The sequence below is a fragment of the Mastigoproctus giganteus genome, chromosome 6 (assembly GCF_048544385.1).
Source record: "Mastigoproctus giganteus isolate SK-2022 chromosome 6, ASM4854438v1, whole genome shotgun sequence".
NCBI classification, from domain to species: Eukaryota; Metazoa; Arthropoda; class Arachnida; order Uropygi; family Thelyphonidae; genus Mastigoproctus; species Mastigoproctus giganteus.
In genome coordinates, this window is record NC_143580.1 from 115,897,719 (window position 1) to 115,915,315 (window position 17,597).

The window sequence follows — 17,597 nt, forward strand, 5'->3', positions numbered from 1 at the left end:
AAGGAGGATAAGGGTACTGTTCGTTGTCTGACGGCCCCAGGGCCCTCCCATCTCCGCTTTGTGTAATCTGTTTGTGTGTCACAGTAGTCTGTGAAAACCAGATGTTTCAAAAAAATGTGTGTTAGTGAATTAAAGGAAGAATGGGAGGGGGAAACAAAGGCTGAAAAAGTCACACTGGGAAATTTCAGAAGATGCATATTTTTGAAGATAATTATGAACGAGTGAACCCTCTTAGAAAGAAGCGCTAGCGAAGTAGAAATTCTCTAATAGATATAAAAGTATAGTAGAGAAAACATTCGCAGTCATGGAGCCAAAAACAACACCAAAATACAGGTATACGCAACATCAAGTTGAACTCTTCCATCATGGGCATCCGTGACAAAGAAACATGGTTTTAGGTAGATTGGTTACCGTGTAGACGTCTTTCACACCAAAATGTTGAACGAGAACCATAATAGAAGATTTTTATTTTTTAAGAGAAAGAAAAATAAACTTTTCTACATCAGTTTTAAAAGAGGGTAAGATATATGAACAGGTTAGAAATCGTTCACTAATCAAGGTCTTTTAGTTTTACAGACCGAAAATATTACGAGAACCTTATTCTTTTGAATAAGGCATCTATTGAAAATTGAATCAAAAGCATCAACAAAATGATGGTAAAAGAACAAAATTGGAAATGTCTCGAGCACTGCTAGATCTATTAACGCTGACAATAAGGTCCAACCGTTTACCAAGCTCCTCAGGAAGATTCAGGAGAGGAAACCTTTAGTATAATCTTATTTCTAAACAGTGTTCTGAAGACCTGGAACTTATCGATATAGTTAACAGTAATATTTATTTTAGATAGTTAATAAAAGCAATTGCATACTGTATCTTAACTGTAGTTCACTGTATCTGGTGCTTTAACGCCTCAGAATACGTGTCCAAATACACTAGGTTTATTATCATTGCAATATAAGTAACTTATTAGGCATAATGATAATAAACTGCACAACTATAAGAGGCTTACATTACACCCGGAGCATAACGTTGTCGTCGGCATCATGCGCACAAAACTTGCATTTTATTTCAAAGTAATTCAAGAAAATTATCCGGTCATTGTACAGTATTGATTTTATAAACCGTGATTTGCAGTAGCTGAATCAATAAATATCTGATACGCTCTACAGATTAATGTATTCTTGTGTGAATAAGGTTATCTTTAAATTGTTGAAATACAATCTGTGTTGTTCAGAGTGGCAAAAAAACTTTGATTATTGAAATATTTATTTAGATGAATGACGTACCTTTTTATTTAGGTATTATGCGAAATATAATCTCGTGTCTTGGTGGTCGGTTTGGAAGAAACATGGCCACAGCAGCCAGTACCACTCTTCCGTGGTCTGTCGCCATGACAACACAAATTGAACACGTGTTTCTTTGGATTACGAGATGTGGTCCTTGGCACTGCATCGCTCGATGAAACTGCCCAATTAATTTTCAGAAGGGGGGAAAAAACTGTATCCGCAAGTAGCAACAACAAATATATTTAAGATTTTTGTCGCCCTAGTTAATGCCAGCCTAAGTTGTATTTAACAGGAGATAATCACTCTTAAATTAGACAGAGAATGAACTGTTTCTTGAAATGGCTAAGAATTATATACGAATTAGGGAAATTAAGAAAAGATAATTCCTCTTTTTTTTTATTCGTATCAAAATAAGTCGATATCTTTGAGTTGTCGAAATCAGTTTTTACAAATAAATGAATACACCAATATTTATTATTTATTTACTTTGTTCATAATGCTTAAAATAATCGTCAACTTGCATAATTTTCTCATAAGAAAGACATTTTTATGAAAATGTCGTAAGTTGGGTTGACTCAGTTCCACTCTTAATGTCCTTGACATTAAGAGTGGAACTGAGCCAATCCACAAAGTTTAAAGATTAATTTAAAATATTTTAATAAGTGATACACAGAGTAGCTCAAAATTCAACGAGACGCTATTTTTTTTTTTATGTTTAACAACACATTTAAAAAAGTAATTGGGATAATTGACAGAGATCTACGTTTTGAAGAAAGGATGAGACAATAATTGTTTCCTCGTTTGTTAGATCAAAATCCTTGGTTTGATTTTGATTCCTCTTTCCTGCCATTGTTTTCAGTTGTAATGTGCAAAGATGTTTTTATTTGTTCTCTACATTTTCCTATTTTATTTAATAATATTTATCATATTCTACCTAAATGTAAAACTCCTGTTCATGTCGCTGTGACGAATATTGTTTCTAGTACTGTGCACCGTACTTAGCAGCAATAAAGATAATTCATTAAATAGTGATGTTATATTCAAAACATGAAAACGCAAATGGGTTAAGGCAATCCACACTCAAGAGCTACCATTTACAGAACCATGCAGACTTAAATTACGGGTAGGGTGGTAAACTTCCCAAGATTTGTTTTAGACTAAGAACAGTTACAAATGGAACTAACACTTTATCTACGAAATTGACTTTAAGAAGACCGCAAAAGGCAAGTATAAGACTTTCCAATAAATTAAAGTCACCAAAAACCTCCTTAAGACAGATCTTAATTAAAGATCACGGACGGAAGTCAAATTAGCTAAGGCGTCGATGAGGATTTCGACTGCCATATGGAATTTTCAGAAAAAACTTCGTACAATAACTGAACACTAACAATCCCAACTAAGTTTTTTTTATGTGAAAAGAGGCAGTCTTCAAGTTAAAAGGAAGGGAATGAATCAGATTGGTCCACTTGATATCGATGGTTCGGCTGCTGATGATCCTGCTCAGATAGCAAACAAACTGAATGAGTATTTTGCATCTACATTCACACATGAGGAGTCATTAAGGAAGGAAAATGCCAGACGTTTATCAAATTGTAACAGGGTGCTTAAAGATTTTGTAATAACTGAGAGCAAAGTGGAGGAGAAATTGTTGAAGTGAAACATGCGAAAAGCACATGCAGTGGATGGCATCTATCCAATTATATTAAAGGAGGAGCCGGCAAAGGAACTAAACAAACCCTTAGCCATAATTATGAGAGCATCCTTGGACTCAGGGGAAGTCCCCACGGACTGGAGATGTCCAAATGTATCCCCAATTCACAAAGTGGGATTGAAGGATGACACCAGTAATTACAGACCAGTTACTTTAACTTCTGTCCCGGGTGAAATAATGGAGTCACTGGTTAAAGATGCATTGCAGGATCATCTAGACAAGACTTCAGTTATAGCTCGAACACAGCATGGATTTGTTAAGGGGAAGTCCTGTCTGACCAATTTGATTGGATACTATGATGTGGATACAAAGGAACTGGATGCAAAACATAATTTTGATATCATATACTTGGATTTCGGGAAAGCTTTTGACACTGTTGCGCATGAAAGACTACTGTACAAATTGGAGCAGAATGGTATTAAGGGTAAGTTGCTGCAATGGATAAAGGGTGGGTGAGTGGGAGAAGACAGAGTGGTAATCAATGGACGCTGCTCTTCGTGGACTAATGTTTTTAGTGGAGTCCCACAGAGTTTGATATTGGGCCCACTATTTTGTATATTTATCAATGATGTTGATGAAGGTATATCAGGCTTAGTGTCGAAGTTTGCAGATGATACAAAGATTGGCAGGGTTCTTAATGGCAGTGTGCTACTGCAACAGGATCTAGAAAATTTGGGCAGATGGGCTGAGAAGTGGAAACTGAAGTTTAACATTGAAAAATGCAAAGTACTGCATATGAGTAGAAGTAACCCCAGAGGAACATACCAACTATGCGGTACTACACTTACGGTGGTAGAAAATGAAAAACACTTGGGAGTAATTGTGCAGTCAGATATGAAGGTTTCTGAGCAATGCAGACAGGCACCAAGAGCAGGTAATGGGGTTTTGACAATGGTATATAGGAATTTTGCTGCAGGAAAAAGGAGGTGATTATCCCTTTGTATAAGGCAATGGTCAGACCACGCCTTGAATACTGCGTACAGGTCTGGAGGGCTAATTTAGGAAGGATTAGATTTGCTTGAGCGTGTACAGAGAAGGGTAACAAGGTTGGTGAGGGGTCCTTTTACCAAGAGAGGCTTAAGTTCTGCAGATTGCAGCGGCTGTAGACTAAGCACCTGCGAGGTGATCTGATTGAGGTGTATAAGGCCTTGAATGGGTTAAGCACAGTGAATTGTGATGAGATGAAGGTATATCAGGCTTAGTGTCGAAGTTTGCAGATGATACAAAGACAAAGATAAGACAGATGTAGAATAGATGTGCGGAAATTTGCCTTTAGCCAGCGGGTGGTTAATTGCTGGAACAAATTTCCAACTGTCGTTGTGGAAGTTGATAGCTAAAATTAAATAAATTCAAGGATTAACTGGACAGACATTTAGAGGGAATAGTTGTGTGCATTTCTTTTTTTTTTTTTTTTTCTGATGCTACGTACGCTTGCTTTCTTGCATCACATGCCTCTATTACTATGTTAATCACTATAACCGACTCCTATATATATATATATGTTAAGCAGCTATCGTCCTATTTGTAAACTCGTTTAGTCGTTTTAGACAAAAGTTGATAACGAAGAGTCATTGGTATTTCGATTCAACTGGAATGTAGAGGACTGGACTGTAATTGTAAAAAGTTAAAGTGCAGCCATTATCAACCCACTGCAGGATGGAAGCCTCCTCAACAGTTCATGCTGATGGAAATGGACCACAATCTGCTACGCTGGTCCAGTGCCGGTTGGCAAATCGACCGTATTCAGCAGTCAGGGGCTTGAACCCCGGTCTACTCAAAGAGCGTGTGCTACTGCACTCCCACTCCTGACCACTCGGCTACAGGCGCCTCCGTAGCCAGGTGGGAAGGAGCAGCAGTGCCTAGCACACGCTTCTTGATTAGACCGGGGTTCGAGCCCGTCACCACCAAATACGGAGGATGCGGAAAGGTTAGGGAATGACCACCGCATATTCCTGGAGCAATATGGCCTTAGTTGCTAATGCTCCTAAAAACCAAATAACAACAACAACCACTCGGCTACTGAGGCCTTGTAATTGTATAGGGAATAATATTAGCCGTACAGTGCAAGGAAGCTGCAGGCTTTTGCTACAATAGCAATAAACAAACAAATAAATAGATAAAATAACTGAATAAAAATATTATAAATTATTAAAAAATAAAAAGAAAAACAGCCAATGTTTTTTCCTCCTTATGTAGGAACGTAACCCAATTGACTATGAATTTCGCAAAAATGTCAGCCTCACGGAGTTGACGAGCATCTGCATGGTATGGATTGGTTTCACCGTCATGTCTAAAAGGATGATCAAGAGACCTCTAGATGCATCTTTAAGAAGTTTATAAGATCGTGCACACGGCTTCCCATTTCAAGATGATATCACCATTCATTGCGCTAGATTTGTCCATGGGTGGATCGAGAAACAGGATGGTTAATTCAGTGTATACCACCAAACGGTCTGCTACTCGATTTTCATTCATCACTGAAGGAACTGAGAAATTTTTACCATACTAATGGCTTAAAAAGATACCTTCAGACCACTTCAAGCTGTACCTCTGGAATATGGAGTTTATAGAAGACGTTGAGGTTCGGCTTCTAATATTCGAATATTCATGCATCATATATTGTGAAAGCTATGGTTTTCGGGTAAATTTTATTTATCACTCCAATGAGATGATTACACGCGTATTCAGTTAAAATCTTGGTATCTTGAACGTGAATTGGCATGCGCTTAATTTGAGATCAATCTAGTACTTGGCCACAAAAAATGTGTATAATTGCCAATAAATTTGCAAGAAACAGCTATAGTGACTTGTAAACTGTCTGGCAAGGAATATAAACGCAAATAATAAGCTAATTTGGTGGGGGGGATGATAATATTTATAAGCCGTAAAATTTGCAATGGCCAGAAATTATGATATACGCGCAAATATTGAGGTACGGTTTGATAGTATACACTACCCTATCAAAAATAATGGGAGTATTGTAGTTATGAAAAAAACGTGTATTTTTTAAAGAAATTGATAACATTCCATGCACCTTGACCAGTGAACCTAGTCGATACCACCACAAGAAACAACCATAGACTCTGACATCTTCAATATAATCATTGCTATCTGACTGACTTTTTTCAGTCAGATACTATATGCATTATCTCAGCATTTATGCGCATGTCCGGGTCAGACGATTCAGATATATGCATCAGTAAAGGTCGAGTATGTTTTGATAACCATGCACATAAATTTTGGCTTATATCCTCCCGCTAATACATACAAGATGTTTTGTTCCAATTAAAACACTCTGAGAACTTTCTAGTTTATTTTTAAGTTTAGGCTATTTGTCGTCCGGACCATTTTGTCATATTTGGGCTAAAATTTTGAATTTTACGTTTAAATTGGACTAAGTAGTGCCGTTTAGATTTTGCGATTTATAAATTTTAATTTTGCTTAAGGAGCTGTTTTTTCCCTCAATGGGAAGGCTGTTCCCCATCCTTGCTTTAGCCTAAAAGTATCATCAGTGTATTTCTTGGAAGGAACGTAAGCCATTTCATTTGAAAGAAAAAACAGAAATGCAACAGGGGTGGGTTCAAGAAAAGATTTGTATTCATCCAGAAGTATTTGTGATAGAAATAAAAAAAAAATATTTTTGTTTTATACCTTAATCTCTATACTAGCCACACAAATTTTGGTTTCGATCAGACAGTTCATTTTTTTTTTCCTTTGCAGCGCTGACTGAAGTGAAGTGTCACACTGGATAAAATGGAATGCATATCAGTGATTTGATTCCTCTTTCTCCAAGGGGAAAACACCCAAAGCAATTCACGAAGAAATTGTTGTTGTTTATGTAGAAGATTGTCCCCCCCCAGGTTATAGTGTTGTACACTGGCATGAACAATTAGAAGAACCTCAGTACATAATGAAGAAATCCCTCGACGCCCAGCAACTGCTGTAACAGAAGAGTGTTACAAAAATTGAGGCATTAATCTTGGAAGATCTCCGTATTTGCGCCAAAAACTAGCTGCAGTGTTCTAAATTAGTGTAGGGTCTGTGGAGAACATCATCCAACAATTGCATATGAGTAAAGCGTCTGTTAGACGGGTTCCCAGACTTCTGACTTCTTACCAGAAGAAGGAAAGGGAACAATGTGCACATGAAATGTTGTCGATGTGCCAGGAAAAGCAAGAGGAGTTTTTTCACGGCTAGTCACCATGAATGAAACTTTAATCCATCACCATGATCCCGAAACTAAACAAATATCAAAACAATGGAAGCATGCAGAATCCCCCCCCAACAAAACCAAGTGTTGGCAAAGTGATGCTATCAGTTTTTAGCGTTGTGTTAATATTAACAGATTACCTTCAAAAGGGCTGTACTGTGGTGGCGAAGTATTATTACAACCTCCTCATAAAGCTACTTGCTGTCATAAGGTGTGAGCCTGCTCCTCTGAAGACTGGGGAGTGAGAAAGGCAGAAGTATGGGGGTCAATAAAGGAGGCCCCAGGTTGAAACCTGGGGCCGCCTTCTCTATTGACCCCATACTTCTGCCTTTCTTCTTCAGTCTCCACCCCTCCATCTATCCGCTAGCGAAAGCCGTACACACCTAAATTTAAACATGTCCAAATCACCTTTAGCCTATATTTTGGTCTTTCAAATTCAAGGTGCATGTCGGCCAGTTCAACGTTTGAATACTCGTCCATCCTACTGCCTCGGGAACCGGTTCGCAAATGCTGACTTCCAGCGGGATCGCTTTTCACGCGACCTCCCGTTCAACGTCCTCTACCGCATGACGAAGGCATTTCGGACCCTGCAATGCTATGTGATTCCGATTCGTCTTTGTGCCCCCTACACCTCCTGCAAGTTTGTCGCACTAGTAGTGAATCACCCTGTATGTTTCAACCTTCAATCTCAACTACTTCTGAGTGAATACAAATCTCTTTTGAACTCCCCTCGTATGCGATAATCGCTTTTCGATAGGCTAGCTGTATAATAACTTTCAAAAGAATTATTTTAAAAAAATTCCGAGGTGGAAAGCAGCAATTTCATGAATTAGAAGCTTTGAGAAACTATAAACATGTTACTTAGGGTAAATGTGTAGGATAAATGTGGCGTCGTTTTTCCACAGTTTTAGGGGAGGTGCTGCATATGAATCGTTTCTTTAATGAAATAAAAACTATTGAATTTAGCCAGCTGTTGTTAAATTCAATAGTATTTATTTCATTAAATTAAAAACATTTCATTCGAGTACGCGGCATCTCTCCTAAAACTGTAAGAAACACCGCACATCACAGCATCTTAGTAGAAACACTTAGCTGATATAAAGGTTTCTGTCCATTGCAGAGAGCATTAGCCAAATGTTTTTAATACTGAAAACTGGATGAAATGTGAAAGTGGCTCCATGAAATCATGAAACGGCTCCATGAAACTTCCCTTAACTGTATGCAACTTATGTGAAAGAGAGAACATTAGAAATAATACATTTTAAAACCAAAATGTCTCTTTGTGAAGATAAAGCAACTATGCTACAGGACAAAGGACAGAATTCCAAACACACTTTTTGTTTTATTTTAATTTTTGACTGTTAATATGTAGTTTTGCCTCGACAATCTTTGTAATAAAATAAATAAGTTACTGATTATACTATATTAAACAATAAATAATGTTTTCCTTCTCATTATTCATTGAATTTCTGTAAAATGTGCGACATCATTCCTATATTTATTCTGATCTGAAGATAAGTCGTAATAATAATAATTTGCTTCTTGTATAGTATACAGCAAATCACCTCCAGCTTTAAAACTGATGCAGTTCCAGAAAAGTAACCTTGAGAGACCAGAGCGAGCTCTATATCACCGTTTCTATTAACTGAAAGAACTTAAGTGGCGCCAACCAAATGTTTCTACATCGTTCTAAATCGTTTCTACATCGTTCTAAAATGTTTCTACATCGAATAAATGTTAACAGAAGTTGTGGCACCACTTTAATAGTTTGGTAGCTACCGTTTGTGGCGTGATATTCAACCGATAGTTTGTGGGAGACAACTTTCGAGTTTGAAATTTTTGCAGGACGTTTTCAACGTAATATCTTCTATCAGAAACTGCGTGACTGGCTGCTCGGTTTTGGGAGATTGACAATTATGGACCAGCCTTGTATAAATACTGTTTGTTGAATCAGAGAAGCGTATGTCGGCCATTCTTTTGAGACGAATATCGCTTTCTCTGTTAAAAACTGTCCTGTTGGAGAAATATTTTCACTGACACGGTTTATAAATTAGTGAATAGCATTTCACGAACATTGCTTGTGTACTACCTCGGGTCAAAAGAAACCCTACGTTGATTTAAATTTATTCTATGGACCGTTGTTAACTTTTCTTTTATTGTTCTTCTAAATTTGATAACTATGTGAATACAGAACTCTATAGAAAAAATCGAAATACAGTCTTTAACAACTGCAGTATATGGAGAAAAGCTGTAAACACTTAACCTTGACATGGCGGCGAGCTACCTACCGCAGTATTGATTCTACAGACGGGATCGAATTTCTTTCTTGAAAACAATTTGAGTATTTGTTTGTTTGTTTCCATGTTACCTTGGAAGCCTAATTTTTTTTTTGTTTTAGAAATGAAATATGCGAACTGAATATTTTTCCGCCATACATATAAGTAGGAAAAATAGTTCCGGTTGCACATGAAAAGTAATACTCGTATTCAGAGTGAGCATATGAACAGGGTATCCAATGTTGAAATTTCAAATATAAACGGTAAACCAAAGGGACTGGGATTTCCCTGTTATGGTAGTTCTTCCGTACTATGCTATATAAATTGTTTCCTTTTCTTTTCTATACGTGTAGAAAACACGAAAAATGAGTACAACTGTACAGAGAAAAGAGTGGGCCTGTAAATTAGGATGTCTTATAATGGGGGATTTTAACTTTCCAGATAGTATATTGACTGGAATTTGTGGGTTGGTCACTCACAGACTGGCGAGACCTTTGTGGATTTATTGGATGATTGTTTTCTACAGCAATATGTTAGAGAGGAAAAAAGGAGTAATATCCTTGATTTCATTATCAGCAGTGATTATTCATACATTAAGAATCGGCAGATAAAAGAACCACTAGGTGGCAGTGATCACAGTGTATTGATTTGGGATTTACCTAAATATGTAACTACCATTAAGGGTAAAGGGAAGAGATTTTGCTTTAGTAAAGGTAATTTCAGTGATCTCAGACAGTTTTTTATATTCTATATAGTGGGACCCATTGACGATGTTACCAACAGTAAATTCTAAATGGAAAGCATTCAGAAATTAATCATAGAAGCTACTAGGTTTTTCATACCAATAGATACTCTTCAAGGTATACGCCTGAATGGATGTCATATGAACTGATGAGGCTCTTGGCAAAAAAGAAAAATACATGGGATGCAATCAAATCATCAGGCGACACAGAAGCCTATGATATATATAAAGTGGTCTGTAATCAAGTCACAAAGGAGGTTAGACAAGCTAACGCAGATTACGAGAAATCTTTGGCAAAGAATTCTTTACTCAGTTATAAACACTAAAAGGAAAGGCGATAAATCAGATTGGTCCACTTGATATTGATGGTTCGACTGTTGATGATCTCCTGCTCTGGTAGCTAATACACAGAATGAGTATTTTGCATCTACATTTATACATAAGGAATGTTTTGGGGAAAGGAATGACAGAGGTTTATCAAACTCTAAGAGAGCGCTAAATGATTTTGTAATAACTGAGAGGAAAGTGGAAGAGAAATTGTTGAAGTTAAACATAACGGGACCTGTCGGGGGGGGGGGGGGTGGATGAGATCTGTCCAGTTATATTAAGGGATCCAGCGAAGGAAGGAAGTAAACCTTAACCATAATTATGAGGGCGTCTTTGGATGTGGGGGAGGCCCCTGCACTCTAAAGATATGCAAATGTATCCCCAATTCACACACACACACACACACACACACACACACACACACACACACACACACACACACACACACACACACACACACACACACACACACACACATCAAAGGGTGACACGAGTAATTACAGACCAGTTAGCTTAACTTCTATTCCAGAGTTACTGGATTCTCTGTTTAATGGAGTTACTGGTAAAAGAAGTAGTGCAGGATCATCTAGACATGGTTGCAATTTTACTTCAGACAGAGCACGTGTTTGTTAAGGGGAAATTTTGTCTGACCAATTTGATTGGATACTACGATGTGGTCACACAGGAACTAGATGGAAAAATTAATTTTGATATCATATACTTGGATTCAAGAAAGCTTTTGACACCGTTGCCCATAAAAAAAAAACTGCTGAACAAATTGGAGCAGTGTGGCATTTAAGGGCAAGTTGCTGCTATGGATAAAGGGATGGTTGTAAATTACTAATAAATGAATAAATTACTAATAAATAAAAGAGCAATATCCATTAATAAATGGATATTGCTCTTTGTGGACAACAATCAGCCCAACGCCGAGCCCGGGAAACTCCCAGGGTTTTGAGCCCATTATTATTTTCTATTTTCTATATTTATCGATATTTATGAAAGCATATCTTAAAGTCCAAGTTTGCAGTGATGCCAAGGTTGACAGGGCGGTTAATTACATGAATGACTGTATGTTATTGTAACAGGATCTAGAAAAGTTAAGGAGACTGGGTGACAATTGAAATTTAACATTGGCAACTGCAAAGTACTGCATAAGGGTAGCAGTAATCCCAGAGTAACGTACCCACTGTGTGGTACATACTACACTCCTGTTAGTGAAAAATGAAAAATATCTGTACGTAATTGTGCAATCGGATATGAAGTTCTCAAACAGTGCAGACAGCTCAGAATTCCTGTAAATCATTTTGTCAATGATATACAGGAATTTTGCTATTATGGATAAGGAGGTGATTATTCCATTGTACAAGGCAGTAGTCAAGCCACATCTTGAGCACTGCATATAGGTCTGAAGGCCTCAATTTAGGAAGGACGTAGAGCTGCTGGAACGAGTACAGAAAACCGAGGCCAACGAGTTTCTTGGTGCTCTTACCAAGAAAGGCTTAAGTTCTGCGAGTTGCAGCGTCTGGTGACTAGGCACCTGTGAGGGGATCTGATTGAAGCGCTTAAGGCTCAATTTTGATGGGATTCTTCCTCTTGCTCAGACCACTCCCATAAGGGGGGCAAAAGTTCAAATTGAGGAAGGACGGATGTAGAATGGATGTGCAGAAATGTTTCTTTAGCCAAATGATGGTTATTTGTTGGGACAAACTTCCATATGTTGATAAAACCTAAATAAGTTATTTAAGTTGATAACTGAAATAAGCTATCAACTTAAAAAAAAAAAACTGTAAATGAACTTCATGCATGTATCTCATCTATAGATTCATCCTGTATCTAAGAAATCTAATCTAAGAAAAATAGATTCTTGCATGCTTTTCTTGTTAATTTATCCATCCTGTAATCTCTAGTAGCACTTAAGAACGAAAGAAACTTAAGCAATTTGTTTCCGTTTTTTCATAGTGGTCTTTTTATAGATACTAGAGTGAAGCATTACAAAAATAATTTAATACATTTCAAATATCTTTATCTTTAATGTCATTTCTAAATAAATGTTCACAAGAAATAAAGTTATTGGTATGCTTATTGGTGGTGATGCAATGTTTTATTAATAAATCATTTTCTTCTTACAGTTCCTTTCGTTCGTATTCTGCTGATGCACAGTGGCAAAGTATTGAAGAAGAAAAAGACTTCCCATCGACAAGGAACAGCGAGTCCAGTATTTAACGAATCACTAACCTTTGATGTTCCTCCAGCCCAACTTGATCATGTGATTTTTCTGGTTGTTGCTAGTCAAAAAGATCCTGACGATTGCACCCTATCATCTCCAGATAGCCCAACTTCACCTGGATCAACAAAGAAAGGTCGCCATATCGGTAAGGTTATGATTGGCTCCTGCTCACGAGCAAGTGCATTAAATCATTGGAATGCCATGAAGCAGAGTCCAAGGAAACAAGTCACGCAGTGGCATACTCTGCGATGAATCACCCCACCCTTCCAAGAAACAGCATACGAATAAATGTGATTTGTATAAAGATGAAGTATGCCAACCTTTGTGAGAACTTAGTAGATGTCAAAAAGTGTTCCAGAAATAGACAAAATATTCTCATTATTTTAAATTCAGTGGAATTGCTTTTTAGTGATAAAAAAAAAAGAAGAAAACTTCGTTTGGCTGCTATTAACTTAATTTGCTAACGAGTTACCTCTACATACACACAGTCGTGTTTTTTGCTTGTTATTTTACAAGTTGAAAAGCATATTAATTTGAACTGTTGCCTTAGTGGTTAGTGAAATCGTAAAGCGTATATATAAATTTATTTATATATATATATATAATATATTGGACAAGTTAAAGGAAACACACCATGCTGTTCTCTAACTACTTCTAGTCATATGTATTTAAAAAGCCGTTCAGTTACTGTAAAATTGTTATAAAGAAAGAATACGTAAATTATATATTTATATATAGTTTTTGATTAATATTTGTAATATTTCCATAATAATAAGTGAATTATGGACTATTATGTAAATGTATTATTATGTGAATTACTAAATTGAGGTTATTTTTTTTAAGAAGTGTAATTAAGTCATTTAATCATTGAAAGTTTCTGATCATATTATTATGATCAGTAGCTTTTAAGGAAATTTGAAAAAAAAAATATTTTAGTAAAGAAATGTTTAGAAATGTGTAATATTTTACACATTTCTTTTTGTATAAAGAAATGTGTATTTAGTAACGTGCACCATATGTCACTTCCATTGACTTCCACTGTTTAGAACCCTTATCTGCCCCAGGCATGCCGTCACTGAAAGTTTTGGCAAAAATGTTTAATAGTTTTAAGTTATCGGAATAATGTTTTAAAATGTATTTAGACAAACAACCTGTGTTATAAGGTTCATAACCTCGTATCCTATTGAATATATCCATGAATGAAATGTCCAAAGACTTATATGTACACGTCTATCCATAAATTCAAGTAATGTCGACTGAACATAAATTTTCCAGTGTATCGTGAATACATCTGGGGAACATGCCTCACCTCGCTTCCGTTATTGGAATAGATCTGAAAAATTGCATCTGTTTCTATTAAACAGAATTTTATTTTTTAAAAGTTTTTTCTTCTGTTTTAAAAATGCAGAATTCGTATGGACAAGGAGGTCTGCGCACACGCTAATAAATCCCAGCGAGCATACAAAACAAAAGAGAATTTACGCAAGTTTTATCGTGACTATCGATTCGTCTCTAGTTTATACTTCCTAGTATACGTCAAAAACGCAGTTTTCAGAAATTTCTTAAAAGTAGAATTTGCTGAATGCGAAGCTTTTTGAATTAACTTTTCTGATTTCGATAAAAATCGCAAAAAAGATCACTATTCAGCCAGATGTCATTTTTTGTACTATTTTTCAATTAGTTTTCGAAGAACCAAGAAAAATGGTGTGCAAGTGAAAAAAAAAAAAAAGAAAGTGTTTGCGGCACATCAGCTATTATCGACCTCAACAACAAACTGTAAAGAGATAGGGCTAATTTTAATCTGCCCAGAAGGGTTTCTGGCTAAAATTCGGGCCAGCACGTCATAGTGTTCAAAGATGCTCAGAAGATATATAATTCAGATTTTAAGCGAACAAAACCCTGCCGTTCAAACCCTTTCCCCCACCTTTTTGTCCTCCTGGAGAGCTGGAAGTGGAAGTGCATAGGATCTTATAAAAAGTTGACTGACATAGAAACATTGAACTAGTATCTTTGATAGTATCAAAAGAGCCACAATGCTCAATACGTCTACTTCAATATTTGTAGAAGAATGAGAGAAATCTATCTCAATATGGTACGTAGAACACTTCCATATGACACTCTCCAGAAATTAAATCGATTATAACATTAAAGCAAAATTATTTTAATTGATTTTATTACTGTAATCATTTTTCGTTAATTTTATATTCCTTTTAATTTCTGTAGAGTGTCATACGGAAGTGTTCTACCCTTTTTATAAACTGCATAAAATTTTATTCAGTTTATAAAAAGTAAATTTATTAATAAAGAAAGTTTAACGCGTTTTAAATAAAAACAAGAATTGATTTATGAGATGAAAAACGAATTAAATTTATACCATTAACCAAATAAGTGGAAATTAAATTTAAGCACGGATGTACGTGTCTGTTTTAAAGGAAAAAAATAAAAACACATTCAAAGTAACGAATTCTTTACCACGGTTTTAAGTAAGGGGAAATCTAAACGTAAAACAGAAATTTAACTCTCCTCCCTGTTTGTGTTTTGAGGAATAGAAAATAAAAGAGAATGATGGCTACCGTTACCTATATTAAAGAAAGTTTAAGAATGAAATTAGCTTAAAATAGAAAAATACCAGTAATCTTGAGATATCCAGTCAAGACGACAAAAGTTTTCACCTTATACCATTTTCATTTTGAAGGCTAGATTGGAGAAATGCTTTCTAACAGTTAAATCAACACATGTTAATTAATTGATGATAATGCATCATGATAATGCTTAGTTCAATTCTTCTGTTCAATAAAAATCGTATTTCGGAGAGCTCCTAGCTATTTTTGCATGCCGACCTTCTCATAACCGGAAATCCTGGGAGAGTTGGCCCCTCCCAGGATTTCCGGATTCCATCTCAGGACTCATCTACATTAAGGTAATATTCATATCGGATTATCATGGAGGCGATGAGAGGAGGAGAGCTCTGAGCCTTTCTCCAGCCACGTGTGGAACATACATAGGCCGTCTGGTCTTAAATATTATTCAGCGACCAAATAATGTTCTAAGATAATGGGGTCACTCTCAGAAGATGGGCAATAGTACACTATGCATCATTCGGTATTTTTTTTTTTTATCAACGCGAATCCTACAAATGCTCTGTAAAATAGAAACGAAGAACGCATTTTAAGTTTAAAAAAAAAATTCATCACATTAATGCTGAAAGAAACAGTAACTCAATTTATATTGGCTTGCTTATGTTGGTTTATAAGTCGACATTACTTTGGACATTTCGTCATAGGGCATATGGTGGTAGAATAAAATCGAATATATGACTTTAGTTTGATCGAACTTTCACTGAATGTAAGGCATGTATCTTGTGTTGTTGCTGAGGCACATGAAATTTTTAGTTCAACTTTAAATTTCATGCAGTTAAACCAATCCATTGTCATGTTAATAAATTGGGATATTATAAATATAAGCTGTGTCGGTATTGCCTTGCAGTATTGTACTTGAATTTCTTCTAATACGCCTTATATGTATCCATATAGGCCATATATATACAATATATATAGATACGGTGTATATGTATGCATGTAATACTGTGTTATGTATTTTGCGGCTCAGGTACCTTGAATACTGTATGTGTTATTGTACATAAATATGTATATCTACTTTTATAATAGTCATGTTGCTAAATTATTCAGTAATGTAAAGAATTGCATTCATACACAAAGGAGAGTCAGGTTATAATATATAACCGAAATTACCACTGTTTGTGGGCTACACATACGATCACTTAGAACAGGGGTCGGCAACCTTAGTCACTTACAAAACCTTGTTAGGCACTCTCTTTTTTTTTTTTTCGTATTTTTATTTAATGATTAAAAATATGTATTCATCTACACATCTATCTTAGCATTAGAAAAGAGAACAGTTCAAGCGTTCTGTATATTTCTCGCTATTGCTAATATCTTTGTGGTAAGATAGGCTGGATTAAAAATCGGATGCATTTGGTAGTACAAGCCATCACGACAGTGACCAACTCAAATGACAGTTTCAATTTTAGTTGTCAGGAATTATTACGAATTTTTAGTCAGGATCCTTGGACTTGCTAATAGCACCCGGCCTTGAGACTGACTAACTCAAGATACTGAGGAAGAAATACACGAATACCGACAGCTGGTCTCGTGAACCCCGAACACTCCGCTCAGTACAGCCTTGCGCCCTTGATAACATGGCTACCAAGTCCCATTGTCAGGAATGATACTAACTGAAATCAAATATGACTGCAATTTTCGCGTGTTGTGAGTTTCTACGGCCTGCAATATGATCGCTTTGTTGTCTGTTCCATTCCATCACTAATTAAAGGTTGCTGACCCTTGACTGAAAACATATCGAGAATATACCCATGCCATACGAACCCTCACTTTACCTTCCACTAAGCTTGACGTTTCTTTCGTACGAACATTTTTTTTTAAATGTTAATTGTGGTACGAAAACAGTCTTTAGTTGTTGTATTTTTAATATGTTTAATTCACGTGATATCTAAGCAGAAGAGATTAATTTAAGAAAATATTTTAAGTATATCATTTCGAAAGGTTTAAATTAAATTAATCAGTCTAAGAATAAATTAATGATGCACCGTTTCGTCTTATCACAAGACTCGGCAGCGCATAGTTGTCTAAAATCTCTGAAAGTCATGATAAAAAAAAAAGAAGTCAAATGCGTTTTAGTCACATTCATTCTTCTGTTTGATGTTTTTAACTCATTCCATCAAAAATTCTGACATAGTAAAAGACTGTTTCTGAACATTTAAGTCTTCTAAAATTA

The 17,597-nt window shown here is 36.1% G+C and overlaps 1 protein-coding gene across 2 annotated transcripts in view; it reads left to right on the forward strand.

Moving 5' to 3' along the window:
- The window catches only part of LOC150084522 (synaptotagmin-1-like), a 234,374-nt gene extending 221,182 nt beyond the window's left edge, over positions 1 to 13,192 (forward strand). For both annotated transcript variants that reach the window (XM_090375279.1, XM_090375278.1), the window contains exon 7: positions 12,685 to 13,192. In XM_090375279.1, the coding sequence (XP_090231405.1) occupies positions 12,685 to 13,034 (350 nt within the window). In that variant the 3' untranslated portion in view covers positions 13,035 to 13,192. The remainder of the gene's footprint in view (positions 1 to 12,684) is intronic.
- The last annotated feature ends 4,405 nt before the right edge of the window (positions 13,193 to 17,597 follow it).